Source organism: Equus asinus, chromosome 27 (genome assembly GCF_041296235.1).
Source record: "Equus asinus isolate D_3611 breed Donkey chromosome 27, EquAss-T2T_v2, whole genome shotgun sequence".
Taxonomy (NCBI): domain Eukaryota; kingdom Metazoa; phylum Chordata; class Mammalia; order Perissodactyla; family Equidae; genus Equus; species Equus asinus.
In genome coordinates this window covers 2,029,924-2,054,866 of record NC_091816.1, presented here as the reverse complement: position 1 = coordinate 2,054,866, position 24,943 = coordinate 2,029,924, and the positions used below count along the sequence as shown (strand labels likewise).

Sequence of the window (24,943 nt, the reverse complement as noted above, 5' to 3'; positions counted from 1 at the left end):
GCCAGATGACATTCACAGAGCAGAACCTGAGCACAATGGCCACGTTCACACGAAGACTGCATGACACTGCTTACAGGCCACGCAGCCTGGTCCTCTGATACGTTCTCCAAAACCACACGCCGCAGTAACTGGGTCGGCAATGCTTGCGGTGTGAAAATGGTCAGTCATTTCTCAAGTGGCATAGGAAAAATGATGCTCTTATTTTTAGAATGTGTACTTATTATAAAAAGTGAATTTTTTCTCAGATTACTAACTTCTCTTCAAATCAATCTTATAAAAGAAACGTTCACTAAAATGAATTTCAGGGGGAAACTTTCGAGGAGGAAGATTTCTTGCACTAGGTAGTTCTCAGTTTTAGGTGTATCCTGAAAGTTCTCTTCTAAGTTCATTTAACCCCTAACACATCTGACGCTTACACAACAGAAGGACCACAGAGAAACCCTGCGGGAGAAGCCCCCAGACGCCCCCAGGCCGCCGTGGCGCCCCCCTGGCAGAGCTGGGGAGGGTCCCCAGGGGCCCTCAGGAGGGTGGCGGGGGAGAAGGGTGGCTGGTGTGCCCGAGGATGTTGGGGCGGCCGGCCCTGCGCCGCGGGGCGGTTTGCGTGGGCTCCCTCCCACTCGCTCCTGGACGTCACGCGGGAAAGACCGCCAGTGGGAGCGCACGGGGGCTGCAGAGTGCCTGCTGCTGTTCCTCCTCCCTCCTGCTCTGCTTCAGCTTCTCCTCCCTTCCACCCTCCCACCGCTCTCGTCTTCCCTCCCTCATCTTAGTGCCACTGTGCGTGGGGGCCGAGGAGTGCAGGAGGGCGGGCGGTGACGGGGGGGAGGGGTGCAGCAAAGGTCGGGGGCATGCTCCCCTCGGCCCCTCTCCTCCCTGTGGCTGCGGAGCGGCCGTGCCGGGGGTCGGGGCAGAAGAGCAGCGAGGGCTTTGCAGCCGCGGGACGAGCCCGCGGCCGGCCCGCACCCTGGCTTACCTGGAAGGGGTGATGGGAGTGAGGTCTCTCCCCATGGTCTGGATAACTCTTCGCCCCCAGATCCAGAGACCCGTACAAATGCCAACGCCTCCATAGAACAGCAGCCAGACGGGAGTAGCGGCCTCCTGTAGGACTGCGCCGTGCTCGTAAATCAGCCACAGGGCCACCAGGGGGCCAATGGCATTACTGGGAGGAGGAGAGGTTAGTTACGCAGACGTCCTGTGCGCACACAAACGGCCCTGTGCACAGCGTGCAGTACTTCTCAGGCCTGAGGACAGCCCGTTTTACCGTGGCTTGCCTACAGAATCTAGTGGTGATAAAAATGATCTAATATTTTTTGAGGTAAAAACAGGTAATAGAAAACTTACCACCTTAATGAGTTTTAAGTGTACAGTTCAGCATGTTAAATATCTGCACACTGCTGTGAAACAGATCTCCAGCACGTTTCATCTTGCACATCTGAAACTCTATACCTAAGCAACAGTAATCCCCTTTGCCCCCTGCCCCCAGTAACTGCCATCTTACTTCCTGTTTCTATGAATGTGACTCCTCTAGGGACCTCATCTAAGTGGAATCATACAGTGTTTGTCTTTGTGACTGGCTGATTTCACTTAGCATAATACCCTCAAGATTCATGCATGTTGTAGCATAAATCAGAATTTCCTTTCTTTTTAAGGCTGAATGTTCCATTGTATATTTATATATAGCACACTTTCTTTATCTACTCATCAGATGATGGACATTTGGGTTGCTCCCACCTCCTGGCTATAGTGAATAATGCTGCAAGGGCCCCGGGCGGACAAACGTCTTGAGACCCTGCTTTCAATTTTTTTTGGTAAATACGTGGAAGGGGCATCACTGGGTCACACGGCAGTTCTATTTTGAATCTTCTGAGGACCCTCCAGACTGTTTCCCATAGCAGCTGCACTATTTCACATTCTCATCAACAGTGCACAAGGATTCTAATTTCTTCATATCCTTGCCAACACTTGTTATTTTCTGGGGTTTTTTTGAAATAGTAGCCATCTTAATGGGCTTGTGATTTACCAATTATCTTCGAAGTACTGAAAAATCACAAGTGGACACAAAAAACAAGTTCTTTTTTCTCTTCCATTTTTTCTCTATTTCGTTCTATTTTCACCACCAGCACTGCTACTAATATTAGCTACCAATTTTGGGCCGCCGCGTCAGGCTCCACACTATGGGATCACAAACATTATTACTAATCATTAGTTCTCACACCCATCCTGCAAACTAGGTGTTGCACCTCTCATTTTACTGATGAGGAAACTCATGCTAAAGTCAGGTCCCCAGCAGCAGGCAGGACTGGGATGGGAGCTCAAGACTCACTCAGGCGCTCATGCCCTTTCCCCTAGACCTGCCACTCAGGTTCTTAGTAGCCACACACTGACTTTTGTTTTTAATGCTACAGCTTTCAAAAACAATTTTTAGGGCCTGGCCCCATGGCCGAGTGGTTAAGCTTCCATGTGCTCTGCTTCGGTGGCCAGGGTTCACAGGTTTGGATCCTGGGCGCAGACCTACTCCACTCACCAGCCACGCTGTGGAGGTGTCCCACATACAAAAAAATGGAGGAAGATTGGCATAGATATTAGCTCAGGGCTAATCTTCCTCAAGCAAAAAAAGGAGGAGGATTGGCAGTGGATGTTAGCTCAAGGCAAATCTTCCTCAGCAAAAAAAATTAAGACCATTTCTTTAGAGCAGTTTAAGGTTCACAGTGAAACTAAGGAGAAGGTACAGAGATTTTCCATATACCCTCTGCCCCACACATGCATAACCTCCCCACCATCAACATCCCCCACCAGGGAAGAACATCTGTTACAACTGATGAACCTACACTGACACAAGAGAACCATCCAAAGTCCACAGTTTGCATTAGGGTTCACTCTTGGTGTTGTCCAGTCTCTGGGTTTAGACAAATGTACAATGACACGTAGCCATCATTATAGTATCATATATAATAGTTTCATTGCCCTAAAAAGCCCTCTGTGCTCCACCTGTTCATCCATCCCCCCATCTAACCCCCTGACGTTTTTCCTGTCTCCGTTGTTTTGCCTTTTCCAGAACGTCATATAGTTGGAATCATACAGTATTCTCAGATTGGCTGCTTTCACATAGCAATATGCATTTAAGTTTCCTGCATGTCTTTTCATGGCTTAACAGCTCATTTCTTTTCAGCACTGAATAATACTCCATTGTCTGGATGGACCAGTTTATCCATTCACCTACTGAAAGACATCCTGGTTGCTTCCAGCTTTTGGCAATTATAAATAAAGCTGCTATATACATCCATGTGCAGGTTTTTGTGTGGACATAAGTTTTTAACTCCTTTGGGTAAATACCAAGGAGTGCGACTGCTGGATCATATGGTAAGACTATGTTTAGTTTTTTTTTAACTTGTTATTGAGATTATGATAGTTTACAACCTTGTGAAGTTTCAGTTGTACATTATTGTCAGCTGTGTTGTAGGTGCACCCCTTCCCCCTCCGCGCCCTCCCCCACCCCCTTTCCCCTGGTAGCCACTAATCTGTTCTCTGTCTACATGTTCAGCTGCCACATATGAGTGGAGTCATACAGAAATTGTCTTTCTCTGGCTTATTTCACTTAACAGAATACCCTCCAGGTCCATCCATGTTGTTGTGAATAGGACGATTTTATCCTTTTGTATAGCTGAGAAGACTAGGTTTAGTTTTTAATCAACTGCCAAACTGTCTTCCGAGGTTGCTGTCCCCTTTTGCGTCCCCACCGGCCGTGAGCGGGAGTTGTTGCTGCACGTCCTCGTCCGCATTTGGCGTTGCTAGTGTCCCGGATTTTGGCCATTCCAACAGTTGTGTAATAGGATCTCACTGCTGTTTTAATTTGCATTTCCCTGATGACATATGACGTAGAGCATCTTTGCATGTGCTTCTTTGCCATCTGTATATTTTGTTTGGTGAGGTGTCTGGTAAGATCTTTGGCCCATTTTTTAATTGGGTTGTTTGTTTTCTTATTGTTGAGTTTTAAGAGTTCTTTGTATAATAATTTTTTATCAGATGTCTCTTCTGCAAATATTTTTCTCTAAGTTTGTGGCTTATATTCTCATTCTCTTGACATTGTCTTTTGCCCTGCAGAAGTTTTCAATTTTAATGAAGTCTTTCATGGATTGTGCCTCTGGTGTTGTATCTAAAAAGTCATCACCATACTCAGGTCATCTAGGTTTCCTCTTGTGTTATCTGCAGTTTTATAGTTTTGCACTTTACATTTATGTTTGTGATCCATTTTGCGCTGATGTTTGTGAAAAGTGTAAGGTCTGTGTTCTGATCCATTCTTTCGCATGTGGATGTCCAGTTGTTCCAGCACCACTGAAAAGACCCTTTGCTCCTTTGTATTATCTTTGCTCCTGTGTCAAGGATCAGTTGACTACATCTACATGAGTCTACTTCTGGGCTCCCTATTCCGTTTCATTGATTTGTCTGTTCTTTCACCAATACCACACTGTCTTGATTACAGTGGCTTTATAGTTAGTCTTGCAGTTGGGTAGTGTCAGTGCTCCAATTTCCTCCTTCAGTACTGTGTTGGCTATTCTGGGTCTTTTGCCTCTGCATATAAACTTTAGAATCAGTTTGTCGATATCCACAAAATAACTTGCTGGGATTTTGATTGGGATTGCATTGAATTTATAGATAAAGATGGGAAGAACTGACATCTTGATAACATTGAGTCTTCCTATCCTTGAACATGGAAAATCTCTCCGTTTATTTAGTTGTTCTTTGATTTCATTCATCAGTTTTGTATTTTTCTGCATACAGATCTTGTATATATTTTATTAGATTTCTACCCAAGTATTTCATTTTCGGGGGTGCTAATGTGAATGGTGTTGTGTTTTTAATTTCAAATTCCATCTGTTCTTTGCTGGTATGTATGGAAAACAATTGGCTTTTGCCCATAAACCTTGTATCCTGCAACTTTGCTATAATTGCTTATTAGTTCCAGGAGGTGTTTTTTAATTGATTCTTTCAGATTTTCTACATAGACGATCACATCATCTGTGAACAAAGACAGTTTTATGTCCTCCTTCCCAATACACATACCTTTAACTTCCAGGGCGGTGTTGAAAAGGAATGGTGAAAGGAGACATCCTTGCCTTGCTCCTAATCTCAGTGGGAAAGCTTTGAGTTTCCCACCATTAAGTCTGATGTTAGCTATAGGTTTTTTGTAGGTTTCTTTATCAAGTTGAGGAAGTTCTCTATTCCTAGTTTACTGAGAGTTTTTTTTTTTTAAAGATTTTATTTTTTCCTTTTTCTCCCCAAAGCCCCCCCCCCCCCCCGGTACATAGTTGTATATTCTTTGTTGTGGGTCCTTCTAGTTGTGGCATGTGGGATGCTGCCTCAGCGTGGTTTGATGAGCAGTGCCATGTCCGTGCCCAGGATTCAAACCAACGAAACACTGGGCCACCTGCAGCGGAGCGCATGAACTTAACCACTCGGCCACGGGGCCAGCCCATACTGAGAGTTTTTTATCATAATAGGTGGTAGATTTTAAATGCTTTTTCTGCATCTATTGACATGATCATGTGATTTTTATTTTTTAGCCTGTTGACGTGATGGATTACATTAATTGATTTTTGAACATTAAATCAGCCTTGCATACCTGTGATAAGCCTCACTTGGTCATGGTGTATAATTCTTTTTATACATTGTCGGATTCAATTTGCTAATATTTTGTTGAGGATTTTTGCATCTATGTTCATGAGAGATATTGGTCTGCAGTTTTCTTTTCTTGTATTGTCTTTCCCTGGTTTTGGTAAAAGGATAATTCTGGCCTCATAGAATGAGTTAGGAAGTATTCCCTCTACTTCTATCCTCTGAAAGAGACTATAGAGTATTGGTATAATTTCTTCCTTAAATGTTTGGTAGAATTCACCAGTGAACCCATCTGGGCCCAATGCTTCTGTTTTGGAAGGTTATTAATTATTGATTCAATTTCTTTAATAGATGTAGGCCTATCAGATAGTCTGTTTCTTCTTGTGTAAGTTTTGGCATATTGTGTCTTTCAAGGAATTGGTCCATTTCATCCAGGTTATCAAACTTGTGGGCATAGAGTTGTTCACAGTATTGCTTTATTATCTTGTTAATGTCCATGGGGTCTATAGTGATGTCTCCTCTTTCATTTCTGATACTAGTACTTTGTGTCCTCTCTTTTTTTCTCAGTTAGTCTGGCTAGAAGTTATTAACTTTATTGATGTTTTCAAAAACCCACTTTTAGTTTCAATGATTTTCTCTATTGACTTTAATTTCATTGATGTCTACTCTAATTCTTATTATTTCTTCTGCTTACTTTGCATTTAATTTGCTCTTGTTTTTTGAGCTTTCTAGGGTGGAAAACTTAGATTATTGATTTTATATCTTTCTTCTTTCCTAATATATGCATTCAATGCTATACATTTCCATCTAAGCACTGTTTCCACTGATTCTCATAAATTTTGATGTGTTTTCATTTTCATTTAGTTCAAAATATTCTAAAATTTCTCTTGATAGTTCTTCTTTGATCCATGTGTTATTTCAAAGTATGTTGTTTAATCTCCAAGTATTTTGGGATTTTCCAGTTATGTTTCTGTTATTAACTTCCAGCTCAATTTCATGGTGGTCTGAGAGCAGACATTTTATTAGTTCTTTTTATTTCTTCAGAGCATCATGTCAGAGGGTACGTAATGTTGATATGTCTTATTACTAATGATGTTAACCTTGATCACTTGGTTAAGATAGTGTCTGCTAGGTTTCCTCACTATAAAGTTATTATTTTTCCCTTTATAATTAATATATATCTTGGGAGAGATCCTTTAAGACTATGCAAATATCCTATTTCTCCTTAAACTTTTGCCCACTAATTTTAGCATCCATTGGTTGATCTTACCCACAACAATTATTACCTGTAGTGTTTACCAAATGGTATCTCAGTGTTATTTATTTATTTAGGCTACATGGAAATAAGCCAATATCATGGCTAGTGTAGGAGTAGGTCTTCTGCACCAAGGCCTTTTCTTGAGAGCCTTTTACACTGGCTTAAAAGGAACAGAGACAAATGTGGCTCAGACAAATATGGCTGGAAAAAAAATCACACCAATCCCAAAAGAATTAGAAATGGCAGTGGTGACCAAAATCAGATTTTTAAGCTGGAAAACTTGGAAAAGTTTGGGTATTTGTTTGTTTCTTCTTGAAAAGCTGTAACAATTTATTAAAAAACCCAACCAGCCTTATCACAGACGCAGGGGAGAAAGTCAGAGCAGTCACATCAGCTATCCCATGATTCTCTACTCTTGTTTTTTCTTTTACAACTATTTGTTGGCTGTTTTTTTTTCTTCCCCCTTTCTTTACTCTTTTTGTTTGTTTTATTTTTACAGGTGCACTTCCATCCCTAATTTTCTAAGTTATTTTTATAAAGTGGATGTTGAAGGTATTAAAGACATTTAAGACTCATGATGCATTTACTCACGTGATCATATAATTTTCTCTTTTAACTTATTAATATGCTACCTTGCATTAATATATTTTCTAATGGGAAACCAAATTTTATTTCACTATTAGAACTTTATTGGCCAATTCTGCATGGGGTGTCTGTATGTGAACTGAAAATTGATTAAATGAATTCGCTAATATTTATAGGATTTTAATTTTACCTTCATTGAAATTGTTCGATAACTTTTTTACACCTCTTTCACCCATTTCTTCCCCCCTACCCTGCCCCCTACCTTGGTTCTATTCTTTTAGATGTGTTAGGGTCTGTTTTATTACCCAGAATGTGGCCTGTCTTGCTGACTGTCCCATGTGAGCTTGAGAAGAATGTAAATCCTGCTGTTGGATGGAGTGGTCTATTGATGTAAATTATCCCCAGGTGATTGATGGTGGTGTTGAGTCCAACTATGTCCTTACTGATTTTCTGGCTACTGGATCTGTCCATGTCTGCTCTGTCTGAAATCAACATAGCTACTCCTGCTCTCTTTTGACCAGTGTTAGCATGGTGTATTTTCCTCCTTCCATTTACTTTTAATCCATCTGTGTCTTTATAGTTAAAGTGGGTTTCATGTAGACGACATACAGTTGGGTCTTGTTTTTTGATACAATCTCTGTCCTTTAATTGGTGCATTTAGACCACTGACAGTCAAAGTGATTATTGCTACAGTTGGATTAATACCTACCATATTTGTTACTGTTTTCTATTTGCTGCCCTTGTTCTTTGTTCTTGTTTTTCTCTTCTAATTTTTTTTTACCTTTGGTGTTTTAATTGAACATTTTATATGATTCTATTTTCTCCCCTTTCTTAGCATATCAGTTATGCTTTTTCAAAAAAACTTTTAGCAGTTGCCCTAGAGATTGCAATATATACCTACAGCTAATTCCAGTCCACTTTCAAGTACCACTATACCACTTCACAGGTAGTGTAGGTCCTTGAAATAAAAAAATAATCCTAATTCCTCCCTCCTATTCCTTGTATCATTGCTTTCATTCATTTCACTCAATATACGCATACATAAGCATATATATGTATGCATGTATATATATATATATATATAAACTACATATATACATATATCTAGTTTAATTCAATTGTGGTCTAAGAGCAGACATTGTATTATTTCTATTCTTTCAAATTTGTTCAGATGTGTTTATATAGTAAACTATAGATATATGTACATATATGTAATTATATACATGTACATATAATAATACATAAGCATATATAATTATTTTGAATCAACTGTTATGTTAGATTAAGAATAAAAAACATAAAAATTTCTTTACCTTCACCAATTCCTTCTTTGATGCTCTCTTACTTTCTGCAGAGCTGAGTTTCTGACCTATATTATTTTCCTTCTCTCTATAGAATTTCTTTTAGCATTTCTTATAAGGCAGGTCTACTGGCAACAAATTCCCTCCATTTTTGTTTGTTTATGAAACTGTTTCTCTTTCACTTTTGAAGGACAATTTCACAGGGTACACAATTCTAGGTTGGTGTCTTTTTTCTCTCAACACTTGAAATATTTCACTCTACTCTCTTCTGCTTGTGTGGTTTCTGAGAGGAGTGGGATGTAACTCTTATCTTTGTTCCTCTATAGGTAAGGTGTTTTTTCCCTCTGGTTTCTTTCAGGACTTTTTATCTTTGATTTCCTGTAGTTCAAAAATGTTATGCCTAGGTTTAGGGATTTTTTCTGCATTTATCCTGCTTGGCATTCTCTGAGCTTCCTGGATCTGTGGTTTGGTGTCTGGCATTAATTTAGGGAAATTCTCAGTCATTATTGTTTCAAATGTTTCATCTGTCCATTTCTCTCTTTCTTCTCCTTCTGGTATTCCCATTATATGTATGTCACACCTTTCATAATGGTCACATAGTCCTTGGATATTCTGTCTGTATTTTTTTAACCTTTGTTCTCTTTGCTTTTTGGTTTTTGAGGATTCTATTGATATATCCTCTGGCTCAGAGATTCTTTCTTCAGCCATGTCCAGTCTACTAACAAGCCCATCAAAGGCATTCTTTGTTTTTATTACAGTGTTTTTTAATCTCTAGTATTTCTTTTGGTTCTTTCTTAGGATTTTCTTCTTTCTGCTTACATTGCCCATCTCTTCTTACATGCTGTTTCCTTTGTCCATTAAGCATACTAATCATAGTTGTTTCAACCTCAGTCTGATAATTCCAACATCCCTGCCGTGTCTGGTTCTAATGTTTGCTCCGTCTCTTCAAATTGTGCTTTTTGCTTTTCAGTCTGCTTTGTAATTTTTACTTGATAGCCAGATATGATGTACTGGGTAAGAGGAAGCACTGTACACAGGTCTTAGTGGCGTGGGGGGAAGGAGTGTGGAAGGGGAAGTTTCTGGAGTCCTAGGACCAGGTCTCAGTCTTTCAGTGAGCCTGTGCCTCTGGACTGTGAGCCTGACAGGTGCTTCTCAGTCTTTTTTCTCCTTCTTATGTAGGACAGGATGGCTCGGGTGGGCTGGAGTTGGGTATTTCCCCTTCCTTGGTGAATTAGGCTCTGATAATACCCTCACAAGTTAGGCTCTGGTTAACTAGTTTCCCCTGAGGGCGGGCCTTGTTAAAACACAGTGCTCTGGGTATGTCAAAGTGGTTACTTCCCCTGCCCCTGACAGAAGCAGGAGGCAGTTTTTCCTCAGATGTTTACTGTGAGAACCTGGTAGAGTTTCTAAAGGTAAAACTCACCACGTCATGGGGTCCCCCTATCACTGGGTGCCCTTGGAGTCTTTAGTTCTCAGACGTGTCTCCATAGGAGACAAGGAGCCTCCAGGACTCATCACTCCAGTTCAGGTTTTCCTACCCGGCCCTGGTTTCCATGGCAGTTTCCATTCGTGAGTCTCTCCTCCATGACTCCCTGTCTGTCTGTCTCTCTTATCTTGGGGGCGGTGGTCTGCCCTGTGTCCTGTCTCTTATGGATCCAAAGAAAGGTTGTTGATTTTTCAGTCTGTTCAGTATTTTACTCATTGTCAGGATAGAGTGACAACTTCCACGCTCCTTCCATGCAGAGCCACACACAGGCTGAGAACAGCTTCTGGAGCTCTAGTCTCCTCCTTCCAGCCCACTCTACACTCCGTGTAGACAGAGTGTGGGCTAAGAGTCATGAAGAACTGGCTCTGAAGTCTGCTTCTCTCTAGCTGTGTGATTGTGGGCATGAACCATCACATTTCTGAGCTTCAGGTTCCCAATCTTTGAAGGACACTACTTACAACCTCAGAGGGCTGTTCTGAGGAGGAAGAGAGTAAGTGATAAATGATTCAGCACTGAGAGCTGGTAAAAACTTAAAGCCTTTATGGAGTGGACAGGAGCCCCCTCTTCACTGTCATTATTATTTCAGACCCTTGCTTTTATCAGGCCATATCCCTGCTCCAAAGCCTCAAAACCAGCCCCCAAACCTCAAGCAATTGCTCTCAACTCTGGTCACCTGTAGCCGTGACTGCCTAAACTCCTCCTTAGGCCTTGAAATACTGTTTTTGGGTGGTTTGTTACTTTTCCACGTACATGTTTTTCTTATCTCCCTAACTGGAGTTTAAACTCCTAAAGGACAGGGACCCAATTCATAACACATTGCCAGTAAGAGGCCTTCAATAAAGAATTCTTGAGATCTCATCAAGATGGCGGTGTAAGCAGACCCTGAATTCATCTCCTCCCACGAACACAACCAGGTTACAACTATTTTTGGAAAAATTACCCTGGATAGAAAACAGAAAACTGGATAAAAAGAACCCCCACAACAAGGGACAGTCCTGACTTAGGCAGAAGAGGCAGAAATTCCTGCTGGAGAGAAATAAAGCCAGCTTTGGGAGCAGCAGAGTTTCTCAGCCAGCCAGGTGGGAGCCACCCTAAGGTAAGCAGCCCTCCCTGGAGGAGTGAGGTCCAGAGTGGGGCCGATACTGCTATAAGCATCCTTCAGACTCAGCGCAACTGAGACGAGGGTCTTACTGTCTGGCTTTGCTGGCTATTAACTACAGCAAGGATACCCCCAGAAAAACTATTGGATGAAAGCTCAAAGATCTGGGTCTTAAAGGGCCCACACACAAACTCACCTGTCTCTGCAACCTAAAATCACCAGAGAGAAGGCTGACAGTCCTTTGGTGAAATGAGATTCACCTGGTGGGCTCTGGGTGCATCTCAGTGAGAGGAGGGACCTCTCCAGAGACTGAGACTTTGGTGGGGGCCATTGTTCTGACCTGGTCCAGGCATACTGACACAGACCCCGCAGATGCGATTGAGGTTTATCCCTTGGCCGATTAGCCCAGGGGTCTGTCACACCTGCTAGAGCCCAGATTTAATCCAGTTCAGCCAGGGAAGGCAGCACACCCTAGGGACCAGCCCTGTGCAACAGCAAGCCCTCAGGCTACTTTTCAGCCTGCAATGACTGGGTGCCTTGATCCTCCACAGGCAGGGGAGTGTCTCCCTCTGTGGGGCAGGGCCTGTGTGAGGACCAGGTGAACGGTGGGGGGCCTTGGTGGAGAGGTGGGGGCCTCTGTAGTGGGGCCTTGGGGTATGCTCCAGGGTGGTTGGGAAATGTGCATGGACCAGGACTGTGTTGACGGTGTGTGTGGTCCTGTGGGGGGGTGAGGCTTATCAGTGGCAGAAGACCTGTGCTTCACACATAGCCATAAAAAGGATCAGCCCCACCTTCCAAAACCTGAAATAATTGAGTGCTCCCATGCCAAGGGCCAGCCCCACTCAGCTGCACTCCTAAGAGAATTGACAACAGCCTTGTAGGCCTGAGGCCTATAGCAACTGTAAGCCCCTGAGCCTAGCAACCAGCTACACTGGGTACCTGCCCAATTAACAGGAAAACTGCAACAGGAGTGTGCTGTTAGACCTTGTAGCCAACAGTGCTGAGGCTCCCCAAACTGGATATACAAACAGCTGGCCAGGGAAGGAAAGACTAGACTCCCAGGGTACCTGCATTAAGAGCAACCCTACCATAGCAAAAAGACACAAGTAGCCCACAAAGGGGTCACTCCTGGATGTTTTGGACAGGTGATGAGAGGGAAGCACACTGCTGGACCTCAAAAAGCATCTCTTACATAAGGCCACATCTCCAAGATCAGGAGACATAGCTGACTCACCTAATACATAGGTGTAAGCACAGAAAAAGAGGCATAATGAGGAGACAAAGGAATACATTCCAAGCAAGGGAACAGGACAAAGCCCCAGAAAAAAGACTAAATGAGACAGAAATAAGTGACCTACCCGACAAAGAGTTCAAACAAAAACTCATAAGGATGCTCACAGATATTGGGAGAAGACTGGATGAACACAGCGAGCTCATCAACAAAGAACTGGAAAATATAAAAAAGAACCAATCAGAAATGAGGAATGCAATACTGGAAATGAAAAGTTCACTAAAGGGACTCAATAGCAGAGTAGAGGATACACAAGAACGGATCAGTGAGCTGGATGAAAGACTAGAGGAAATCACCCAAGCTGAACAGATAAAAGAAAAAAGAACTAGACAGAATGACAACAGTCTAAAGGAAATCTGGGACGATATCAAGTGCACTAACATTCGTATTATTGGTGTCCCAGAAGGAGAAGAGAGAGACAAAGGGGCAGAAAATTTATTTGAAAAAATAATAGATGAACATTTTCCTAACCTAAGGAAAGAAACAGACATTCAAATACAGGAAGCACAGAGAGCTCCAACCAAGATAAGCCCAAAGAGGCCCACACCAAGACACATTGTAATTAAAATGTCCAAAATTAAAGATAAAGAGAGAATCCTAAAAGCAGCAAGAGAAGGCAACAAGTGACATACAAAGGAAACCCCATAAGGCTATCAGTGGACTTCTCAGCCAAAACCCTACAGGCAAGAAGAGAATGGCATGACATATTTAAAGTGCTAAAAGGAAAAAACCTACAGCCAAAAATACTCTATCCATCAAGGCTGTCATTCAGAATGGAAGAAGAGATAAAGAGCTTCCCTGACAAGCAAAAATTAAAGGAGTTTATCGCCAAGAAACCAGTTCTACAAGAAATGATGAAGGGACTTATTTAAGTGGGAAAGCAATGACCAGAAATAGGGATAAAAAAATGATCAACCCCCCCCCTCCCAAAAAAGCCAGGAAATAAAATCACTGGTAAAGGTAAAAATATAGTAAAGGTAGCAGATCAACCATCTGTGAAGATAATATGAAGGTTAAAAGACAAAAGTACTAAAATTACCTATTCAATGATAAGAGGGTAATGGATAGACACACACAAAACAAGAGGCTAGATATGATTTCAAAAACGTAAAATGTGGGAGGAGGGGAGTGAAAAAGTAGAGCTTTTAGAAAGAGTTAAAGCTAAAGAATCTATCAATTCAATACAGGCTGTTATATACATAGAATATTATATAGGATCCTCATGCTAATCACAAACCAGAAACCTATAATAACTAAGCAAATAAGTAAGACAAAAGAAATCAAACATATTACTAAAGATGGCCATCAAACCACAAGGGAAGAGAGCAAGAGAAAAGGAAAGGAACAGAGAACTACTAAAACACCCAGAAAAAAAAGTAACAAAAAGGCAATAAATACATATTTATCAATAGCTACTTTAAATGTCAATGGACTAAATGCTCCAATCAAAACGCATAGGGTGGCCAATTGGATAAAAAAACAAGACCCATATATATGCTGCATACAAGAGACACATTTCAGACCTACAGACACTCACAAACTGAAAGTGAAAGGATGGAAAAAGATATTCCATGCAAATGGCAAAGAAAAGAAAGCTGGGGTAGCAATACTTATATCAGACAAAATAGACTTTAAAACAAAAACTGTAACAAGAGACAAAGAAGGGCACTACATAATGATAAAGGGAACAGTCCAACAAGAAGATATAACACTTGTAAATATGTATGCACCCAACATAGGAGCACCTAAATATATAACGCAGTTATTAACAGACATAGGAGGAGAAATAGACAGTAACACAATAATAGTAGGGGACTTTAACACTCCACTTACACCAATGGATAGATCATCCAAACAGAAGATCAATAAGGAAACACTGGCCTTAAAGGACACATTTGACCAGATGGACTTAGTGGATATATGGAGAACATTCCATCCAAAAACCACAGAATACACATTCTTTTCAAATGCACATGGAACATTCTCCAGGATTGATCAGATATTAGGCCACAAAACAAGTCTCAATAAATTTAAGAAGATCAAAATAATACCATGCATCTTTTCTGACCACAGAGGTATGAAACTAGAAATCAACTACAGGAGGAAAACCGGAAAAGCCACAAAAATGTGGAGATTAAACACAATGCTACTGAACAATGATTGGGTCAATGAAGAAATCAAAGGAGAAATAAAAAAATTCCTGGAGACAAATGAAAATGAAAATACGACATGCCAAAATCTATGGGATACAGCAAAAGCGGTTCTACGAGGGAAGTTTATAGCAATTCAGACCTACCTCAACAAAGAAGAAAAATCCCAAATAGACAATCTAAAAGTGCATCTAAAGATACTGGAAAAAGAAGAAAAAGACCAAAATCAGCAGAAGGAAGGAAATAACAAAAATCAGAGCAGAAATAAATGAAATAGAGACTAAAAAAGCAATAGAAAACATTAATGAAACCAAGACCTGGTTCTTTGAAAAGATAAACCAAATTGACAAACCCTTAGCTAGACTCACCAAAAAAAGACACAGAAGGCTCAAATAAATAAAATCAGCAATGAAAGAGAAGAAATTACAACAGACACCTCAGAAATACAAAAGATATTAAGAGAATACTATGAAAAGCTATACGCCAATAAATTGGATAATCTAAAAGTAATGGATAGATTCTGAGAAACCTACAACCTTCCAAAACTGGACCAAGAAGAAGTAGAGAATTTGAATAGACCAATCACCAGTAAAGAGATTGAAACAGCAATCAAAAACGTCCCAAAAAGTAAAAGTCCAGGACCAGATGGCTTCCCTGGTGAATTCTACCAAACATTCAAACAAGACTTAATATCTATCCTTCTCAAACTCCTCCAAAAGATTCAAGAGGAGAGGAGGCTTCCTAACTCATTCTGTGAAGCCACCATTATCCTGATAGCAAAACCAGACAAGAACAACACAAAAAAAATTACAGGCCAGTATCACTGATGAACATCAATGCAAAAATTCTCAACAAAATACCAGCAAATCGAATACAACAATACATTAAAAAGATCATACATCATGATCAAGTGGGTTTTATTCCAGGGATGCAGGGATGGTTCAACATCCACAAATCTATCAACGTGATACACCACATTAACAAAATGAAGAATAAAAATCACATGATCATCTCAATAGATGCAGAGAAAGCATCTGACATGATACAGCAACCATTTATGATAAAAACTCTAAATAAAATGGGTATAGAAGGAAAATATCTCAACATAATAAAGACCATATATGACAAACCCACAGCAAATATCATTCTCAACTGAGAAAAACTGAAAGCTATCCCTTTAAGAACAGGAACCAGAAAAGAATGCCCACTGTCACCACTCTTATTTTTAACATAGTATTGGAAGACCTCGCCAGAACAATCAGGCAAGAAGAAGAAATAAAAGGGATCCACATTGGAAGAGAAGAAGTGAAACTGTCACTCTTCGCAGATGACATGATTTTATATATAGAAAACCCTAAAGAATCCACTAAAAAACTTTTAGAAATAATAAATGAATACACTCAAGTCGCAGGATACAAAATCAACATACAAAAATGAGCAAAGTAGCAGAAAGAGAAATTAAGAATACAATCCCATTTACAATTGCAACAAAAAGAATAAAATACCTAGGAATAAACTTAACCAAACAGGTGAAAGATCTGTACACTGAAGACTATAAAACATTGTTGAAAGAAATCGAAGAAGACACAAAGGAATGGAAAACTATTCCGTGCTCTTGGATTGGAAGACTCAACACATTAAAATGTCCATACTTCCTAAAGCAATCTACAGATTCAATGCAATCCCTATCAAAGTTCCAACAACATTTTTCACAGAAATAGAACAAAGAATCCTAAAATTTATATGGAACAACAAAAGACCTCAAATAGCCAAAGGATTCCTGATAAAAAAAGAACAAAGCTGGATGTATCACACTCCCTGATTTCAAAATATACTACAAAGCCATAGTAACCAAAACAGCATGGTAGTGGCACAAAAACAGGCACACAGATGAATGGAACAGAATCGAGAGCCCAGAAATAAACCCACACATTTATGGACAGCTAATATTCAGCAAGGGAGCCAAGAGTATATGATGGAGAAAGGAGAGTCTCTTCAGTAAACGGTGTTGGGAAAACTGCAGCCACATATAAAAGAATGAAAGTAGACCATTATCGTACACCATGCACAAAAATCAACTCAAAATGGATTAAAGACTTGAATGTAAGACCCGAAACCATGAAACTTCTAGAAGAAAACATAGGCAATATGCTCTTTGACATTGGTCTTAGCAGCATATTTTCAAGTCCCATGTCTGACTGGGAGAGGGAAACAAAAGAAAAAACGAACAAATGGGACTACCTCAAACTAAAAAGCTTCTGCACAGCAAAGGAAACCATCAACAAAACGAAAAGACAACCTAACAACTGGGAGAAGATATTTGCAAAAAATATATCAGATAAGGGGTTAATATCCAAAATATACAAAGAACTTATACATCTCAACAACAAAAAAACCAACAACTCAATTAAAAAATGGGCAAAAGATCTGAATAGAGATTTCTCCAAAGAAAATATACGGATGGCCAAGAGGCATATGAAAAGATGCTCAACATCATTAGCTATCAGGGAAATGCAAATCAAAACTACAATGAGGTATCACCTCACTCCGGTCAGAATGGCTATAATTAACAAAACAGGAAACAACAAACGTTGGAGAGAATGTGGAAAGAAGGGAATGCTTGTTCATTGCTGGTGGGCGTGCAAACTGGTGCAGCCACTATGGAAAACAGTATGAAGTATCCTCAGAAAATTAAGAATAGATCTACCATATGATCCAGCTATCCCACTGCTGGGTATTTATCCGAAGAACTTGAAAACACAAATGCATAAATATACATGCACTGCTATGTTCACTGCAGCATAATACACAATAGCCAAGACTTGGAAGCAACCTAGGTGCCCATCAAGGGACGAATGGATAAAGGTGTGGTATATATACACAATGGAATACTACTCAGCCATAAGAAATGATGAAATCCTGCCATTTGTGACAACATGGATGGACCTTGAGGGTATTATGCCAAGTGAAATAAGTCAGAGGGAGAAAGTTAAATACTATATGATCTCACTCATAAGTAGAAGATAAAAACAATGACAAACACACACATAGCAACGGAGATTGGATTGGTGGTTACCAGAGGGGAAGGGGGGAGGGGAGAGGGCAAAAGAGGCGATTAGGCACATGTGCGGGGATGGACTATAATTAGTTTTTTGGTGGTGAACATGATGTAATCTACACAGAATTCGAAATATATTACAATGTACATCTGAAAGCTATATAATGTTATTAATCCAATGTTACTGCAATAAAAAAAATTTTTAATTTTTTAAGAAAAGAATTCTTGATAAGGAGGAGGAGGTTGGGTAGTGCCAGGAGCGAGAGAGTCAAAAATTAAGAACATAGGGTGGAACGTGGTGCCTCAAATAAAACCACATGCGACACCTATGTAACCCTGAGCAGAACACAAGACATCCAGGTCTCTTGTCTGCGGGAAGACTTCTTTGAAAAAGAACAGAAATGCAGTTGCATGTGGGTAGACAGTATATGGAAACCCACAGCTGGTAACTGGGCAATAAAAAATGCAACAATAGCACACTGTCCTGGTCTGGACGGAAACATTTGCCCTGCACGAAAATCATCCTGAGAGTAACAGTGAGAATGTATAGATACGGATTAAGGAGCCCTGTCCTAAGCATGTTAAATAAAGCAGCTCACTTAATCCTCATGGAAACTCCATGAGCTTGCTACTAGTTTTACCCCCATTTTACAGATTGAGACACTGAGGCTTTGGGAAGTCAAGTGACTTGTCTAGGGCTACCCAGCTAGTAAGAAGAGAGCGGAGACTCTCCCCATACTCCTGCGTATTCCCTACACATTCCAGGCCTCCATCACCTGCTGACCTTGCAGTCTGTACTCTCTCCCTCCGTAGCCTCCTTGCTCTTCCTGGAACACACGAGGCACACTCCTGCCTCAGGCCTTTGCACCTGCTGTTCCCTCTTCTGGGACGCTCTCCGTTGGGTGCTCACATGCCTGGCTCCCTCACCCGCTTCAGATCTCACTCTGTGAGCCCTTAGCTGAGCAGGCTCTCCAACATCGAAATCCCCCAGAGGCGCCCCTCCCCCGTTCTAGTTTATTTTTCCCGTTAACACTGATCACTGTCTAGCATCTTACACGAGCTACTTATTTATTTGTTTACTGTCTGTGCCCCATCCCTCATCCTTCCTGGCCAGGATTTTGTCCATGTTGCTTGCTGCTGTATCCTGGCACCCAGAACAATGCCTGGCACATGGTAGACCCTGGAGATGTACTTGTTGAATGAATGAATGTACTCACCTCACATCATTGCCACCATGAGCAAAAGATCCAAAGCAAGCAGTAAGGACTTGCAGGAAATGGAACAGGAGGTGGACCTCGGGTGTGTCTTTCTCCTCCTTTTCCTCTTCTGCAGGGTCCTCTGGAGCCTGGTCAGGATCCGTCAGCTCGGAGGCCAGCTTCATTTCCACCCCTCCCTCTTCTGCCTCTATCTCAGCTTCTGCTACTGCGTTGCAGTAGCTTGAGTAGCTGTCATAGCGAAGTCTCTTTTTAGAGTAGGACACAGTGTCACCCACCAGCTTTTCGCTGTCCTCTGGCGCGGATGACGAGTCAGCAGCTTTGAACGTCGAGTGCACCGGCATCCCACAGATGGCTGCTGTGTAGCAAGTATAGCTGTTGTTCCGGCGGAGCAACCGGTAGTTGTTTTCCTGTGCGGGCTTCTCCTCAGGGCCCCTGTCTGTGTGGATTTTGTGCAGCAAGTCTTTGTAGAGCCCCGAGTCTTTGTGCACAGTGTGATACACGTGACCGTCACTCCTCGTGTGGCCGTCAAAGCCAAACGTGCCATTGGAGACGGGCGATTTCCCAGAGCCCTGAGTCATGGAAAGTGCCCTTCCTGAAACGGGTGAAAAGAAAAGGTCTTATTTTCCAGTCTTTTGAATATAAATCGTGTCAGGGAGGAGATACTCCCCGCTCTTTATGTGGTGGTCATCTCTGGAAGGCTGGATTATGGGTGATTTTAATTTTTTTGCACGTTTTCCTTCCTAAATTGACCAGAAAGGACATGTAACATGCTTTAAATAAAAAGGCAATGTGGGCATATCCAACAAAATGGTAAAACTAATAACATGGTATTTAACAAACGTTATTTATGCTCTCCTAAAAAGTGTCTCCAGAAATTACTGTGGCACTCTTCCTGTTTCTAGTAACCAATAAAGGGAGAATCTGTACATAGAACTTATTTTAGAAAAACTTGACACATGAAGGACCAAACCCAGTGCCCTGTGAGGCAGCGACTCTAGATGCTCCCTGGAAGGCCAATCCCGACTGTCACAGGCAGCATCTGGCAGATCAGTGGGGCAAAACTACTTTGCTTTCTTTGGGCCAAGTCTGAGTGGCACCTATGGAAAGTGGGTGCCAGGGCCCCACGTGGCAGGGAGGCGGGAAGCTGCCCGGACAGGCTTGGCAGAGGCTGGTGCTAAGCCCCTCATTGTCCACAAATGTTCTGAGACAAAAGGACCCCCCCAGGGCAGTCTGGACGCTTCGGAGGTTTCTTTGATTCCATAGTAGGAAGCCCTCCTTGGTTCGTTAGAGCCTTCCCGCGGCGTCCTCCCCGCGGCAGGCGTCCTTCCCCGCAGCGGAGGTAACTCGCACACGGAGGCGGCGCGGGCGCCGGGCCAGCCTGGAAGCAGCTCTCGGGAGAAAACCCCAGAACAGAGTGAGTCTGCTCTACTGACTGAATGGTTTCCCGAGGCCTCTTTAGCCCCTGGGTTTTCTCAAAACAAAATTGGGGGGCACTTTTGTGCATTAAACCCTAATTGCTCACACGTGGGCCCCGCCGGCACCCCCAGGCCCCGCTCGCTCTCTGCCCCGCGCACACCTCCCCCGCCACGTGGGTCTTACCGTAGGTGGCCCGGGGGTGGTGTCCCACGGAGCTGCCCTCCAAGGCGCCAACCGTTTCCCCGGCTGACCCCGTGAGAGGGACGGTGCTGTCGTCATTCGTCTTGGCACCTGGTAGCTCTTTAAAGACTGGGGACTCCACTTCCTGAATTTTATTGAGACTTTCATCAGAGACTCGCGATAAAGCACCTTCTTTTTGTAACTTGCCTAAAAAACAATAGTAGTCGTAACTAACATTTTGAAAGAGCAATCTTGTTATTCAAAAATGAATATAAAAAGTGAATATTTATCTTCATACTTGGTACGTACTTTGGAAATGAGAAAAAAGGTGAGAGCCACACAGAGAAAATAGTTCAATTATCTGGGAAACTCAAGACAGAAAACTCAGCTATTGAGGAGAAGATAGGGGCTGAGACTGAGTGAGCACATCCAGAACCAACAAAAAACAGAGGCCTCGCCTCGACCCTGGCCCTTCCAGCCTCGACCCTGGCCCTTCCAGCGCTAACCTTCCACGACTACTGAGCCCGGGCTTGCACTTTCCTAAATGAACCGCAGAATCACTGAATGTTTATCCATTTTGTCCTCAGAGATATTGTTATGGTCTGTTTGGTTTTCTTCTGTTCAATAAATCATTGGTCTCAGATTTCTTTTGGTCACCAAATCTTAGGAAATAAGTAAATCATCTTCCAAAAAGGAACCGAGAGATCCCACCTACTCTGAAAAATCCTTTACTTTCAAAAGAGACAAAGGATTTCAAAAAAGCGCTTTTAAAGCCCGACAGCATTCTTTTTAACCAAACCTGTTATGTGGTGCTCCTGATTTACTCATCTTGCTGCTTGCATATTTTTCTGAGCACATTTCTAAGCTCTCACCTCCAGAACTGAAATGGAAATACTCTTCTTGGTCCCTCTGCTGGAGGCGCTCGGCCGCCATCCCTCTCTCTGATTATCATCTGTCTACCACGAGTCAGACCTACAGGCAGGCTCTTTAAAACAAAGTTCTGCTACGAACTACAGGGAACAAAAAAATGTACATACAGATCTTTGACCCCAAGTTGCTTATAATCTACCTGAGAGAAGATAATATTTGTAAAGATTATAATAATAAACCAAAGATTGCTAACATTTACACAAGACAGGTATTATTTTCTGTACTTTATTAAAGAGCAAACTGAGGCACAGAGAGATTAAGTGATTTGTCCAGGGTCACACAGGTAGTAAAGGGCAGGCAGTTTGGCTCTACGGTCCGTGCCCTTAATCACTAGTCTGTATTTAAAATAACAGAGCAAGAAATACACATTGAAATATCAAAATATACAGCAGTGACGAAAAAGTCTCCGGCGAAGCCAGAATGGGGAGCAATGTCAGTTTCCCTCTATGACATTATAGCCTAAAGTTGGAAAGCAAAGATTTTATGCTCCATTTGACATGAAGGTTCAGCTATTGGGAAAAGCCTTTAAAAATCAAAGCATCTAAGTATAGTTTATCATCCCCCGGGGTCAAAGCAGCTGAGCAGTGGGTGAGGGGCTCCTCTTAGGCTAGTGCTCTGCATGCTGGAGGAGGTGAGGTCTACTCTCGGCGGAAGGCAGGGAGCGCCCACACGGGAGAGGAAGCAGCAGCTGGGTGTCAATCCATTGTCTATGTGGCTTTACTACTGAGTTTGAAGTTGTATGTATTAATGTGGAAATTTTTAAAATTCACATGCAGTAAACTGCCTCTGCGTGAGTGTGTGTGTGTGTGTATGCTGATTCTAACACATGTCTAGATCTGTGTAACTGCTACCACAGTCAGGATACAGAAAGGTTCCATCATCCCCTAAAGCTGCCCTTGTAGTCAGACCCTCGGCCCAGCCCTAACCCTTGACAACCGCGGATCTGCTCTCTGTCCCTACAGTTTGTCTTTTTCAGAATGCCATATAAATGAAACCATAGATATGTAATTTTTTGAGACTGCCTTCTTTCACTCAGCATGATGCCTTAGAGATTCACCCAAGTTGTTACATGTATCAATAGTTCATTCTTTTTCATTGCTAAGAAGTCTTCCAATATATGGGTGTACCATAGCCTGTTTATTCATTCTGTGGATAATCTGGGTTGTTCTAGTTTTTCGTGATCACAAATAAAGCTGCTATAAACATTCATGTACAGATTTTTGGGTGAATTTAAATTTTCATTTCTCTTGGGTAAAACCTAGGAGTGGGCTAGTGTATATTTAACCTTATAAGAAACTGCCAAGCTGTTTCCTCGGGCGGCTGCACCGTTTAGCACTCCCATCAGCAGCATCTGAGAGTTCCAGCTGCTCCTCATCCTCATCAGCACTGAGCATCGTCTGCTTTTTTTAAAGCTGTTCCAATAGGTGTACAGTGATATCTCATTGTGATTATCATCCGCATTTCCCTGATGGCTAGTGATGCTGAGCACCTTTTCATGGATGTATTTGCCATCCACATATCTTTATTGATAAAGTGTCTGTTCAAATTTTTTGCTCATTTTTCATCTATGTTGTTTTCTGAGATTTCTTTATATATTCTGAAAACAAGTCCTTTGTCAGATAGGGGACTTGAAACTTTCTCCCAGTCTGTAGCTTGTCTTTTCATTCTCTTAATAATGTTTCTCACAGAGCAATAGTTTTTAATTTTGATGAAGTGCAATTTATCAACTTTTTTTAATGAATTGTTTTTGGTGTCATATAAAAAATACTCTTTGTTTAACCCAAGGTCACAAAAATTTTCCCTTATTTTTTTTTCCCTAAAAGTATTTCCTATTTTACATTTAGATCTATGATGCATTTTGAGTTAATTTTGTTTTTCAAGGTATAACGCTTAGGTCAAGGTTCTTTTCTTTTAGCTTACAGATGTCTAATTACTCTGATACTATTTGTCAGACAGACTATGCTCTCTCCACTGAACTGCCTTTGTACTTTGTTGAAAATCAATTTGCCATATTTGCCTGGGTCTATATCTGGACTCTATCCTGTTCTGTTGATCCAGGCGTCTATTTCTTCACTAATACCCCACTCTCTTGTAGCTTTACAGGGGGTCAAAGTTGAGAAGTATGAATCCTCCAACTTTGTTCTTTTTCAAATTATTTTGGCTATTCTAGTTCTGTGGCCTTTCCAGATAAATTTTTTTTTAAAGATTTTATTTTTCCTTTTTCTTCCAAAGCCCCCAGTACATAGTTGTATATTTTTAGTTGTGGGTCCTTCTAGTTGTGGCCTGTGGGATGCTGCCTCAGCATGGCTTGAGGAGTGGTGCCATGTCCGTGCCCAGGATCCAAACCAGAGAAACCCTGGGCCACCAAAGCAGAGTGCGCGAACTTAACCACTCGGCCACAGGGCCGGCCCCCCCAGATAAATTTTAAAAGCAGCTTGTCTAAATCTACAAAATCTCCTGCTAGGATTTTTATTTAAATTGTGTTAAATCTATGGATCATTTGAGAAGAACTGACATCCTTACTAGATTGAGTCTTCCAATTCATGAGCATGGTATGTTCCTCATTTGTTCTGATCTTCTCTGAAATATGAGTTTTCAAATTCAGGTATGTCCACACTAAAACATAATTGTGAGGCACACTCTGAGGACAAAAGGAAACACTTCTTTTGAGAGCTCTGTAAAAGCATGTGGCCTCAAGGCTTGGAATTCAATTATGTTGTTAGTGGCAGGAAAATAGTTCCAGCAGCTTTCTAAGCCATATTCTTGTTCTTTCAAAAGTTGTTTTTCTTGAGGCATAAATTACATACAATAAAATTAACACATTTTATTTATTTATTTATTTATTTTAAAGATTGGCACCTGAGCTAACATCTGTTGCCAATCTTGTTTTTTTCCTCCTTCTCTCCAAAGCCCCCCCGTACATAGTTGTATATCCTAGTTGTAGTGCCTCTGGTTGTGCTATGTGGGACGCTGCCTCAATGTGGTCTGATGAGCGGCGCCATGTCCGCGCCCAGGATCGGAACCAGCGAAACCCTGGGCCGCCGAAGCAGAGTGCACGGACTTAACCACTCGGCCATGGGCCAGCCCCAAATTTGTGCATTTCAAATGTGCAGGTGGATGACCTGTGACAAACGAGTACACCCCATAACCACTCCCCCAATTAAGGCAGAGCACACTTCCATGTCCCCGAGAAGTTCCCTCCTGACCCTTTGCAGCCAGTCTCCTGAACCCGCTGCAGGCCACCGCAACCAGTGACTTCTATGCTAGAGATTAACTTTCCCTCGAATCATACCGTATGTACTCTTTGTATCTGCCTTCTTTTGCTTGACATAACGTCTGTGAAAATGATTATGTTGTTGCGT

At 41.8% G+C, this 24,943-nt stretch overlaps 1 protein-coding gene across 19 annotated transcripts in view; it reads right to left on the bottom strand.

The window, feature by feature from the left end:
• The window catches only part of SLC20A2 (solute carrier family 20 member 2), a 106,834-nt gene that overhangs the window by 9,679 nt on the left and 72,212 nt on the right, over window positions 1-24,943 (bottom strand). For 18 of the 19 annotated variants that reach the window (XM_070499808.1, XM_014837794.3, XM_070499813.1 and 15 more), the window contains 3 exons: window positions 20,655-20,858; window positions 19,056-19,647; window positions 971-1,156 (listed from right to left, as the gene is read on the bottom strand). In XM_070499808.1, the coding sequence (XP_070355909.1) occupies window positions 971-1,156; window positions 19,056-19,647; window positions 20,655-20,858 (982 nt within the window). Of the gene's footprint in view, window positions 1-970; window positions 1,157-12,510; window positions 12,787-19,055; window positions 19,648-20,654; window positions 20,859-24,943 lie in introns of those variants that run through there. The other variant, XM_070499815.1, reaches the window with a different exon arrangement.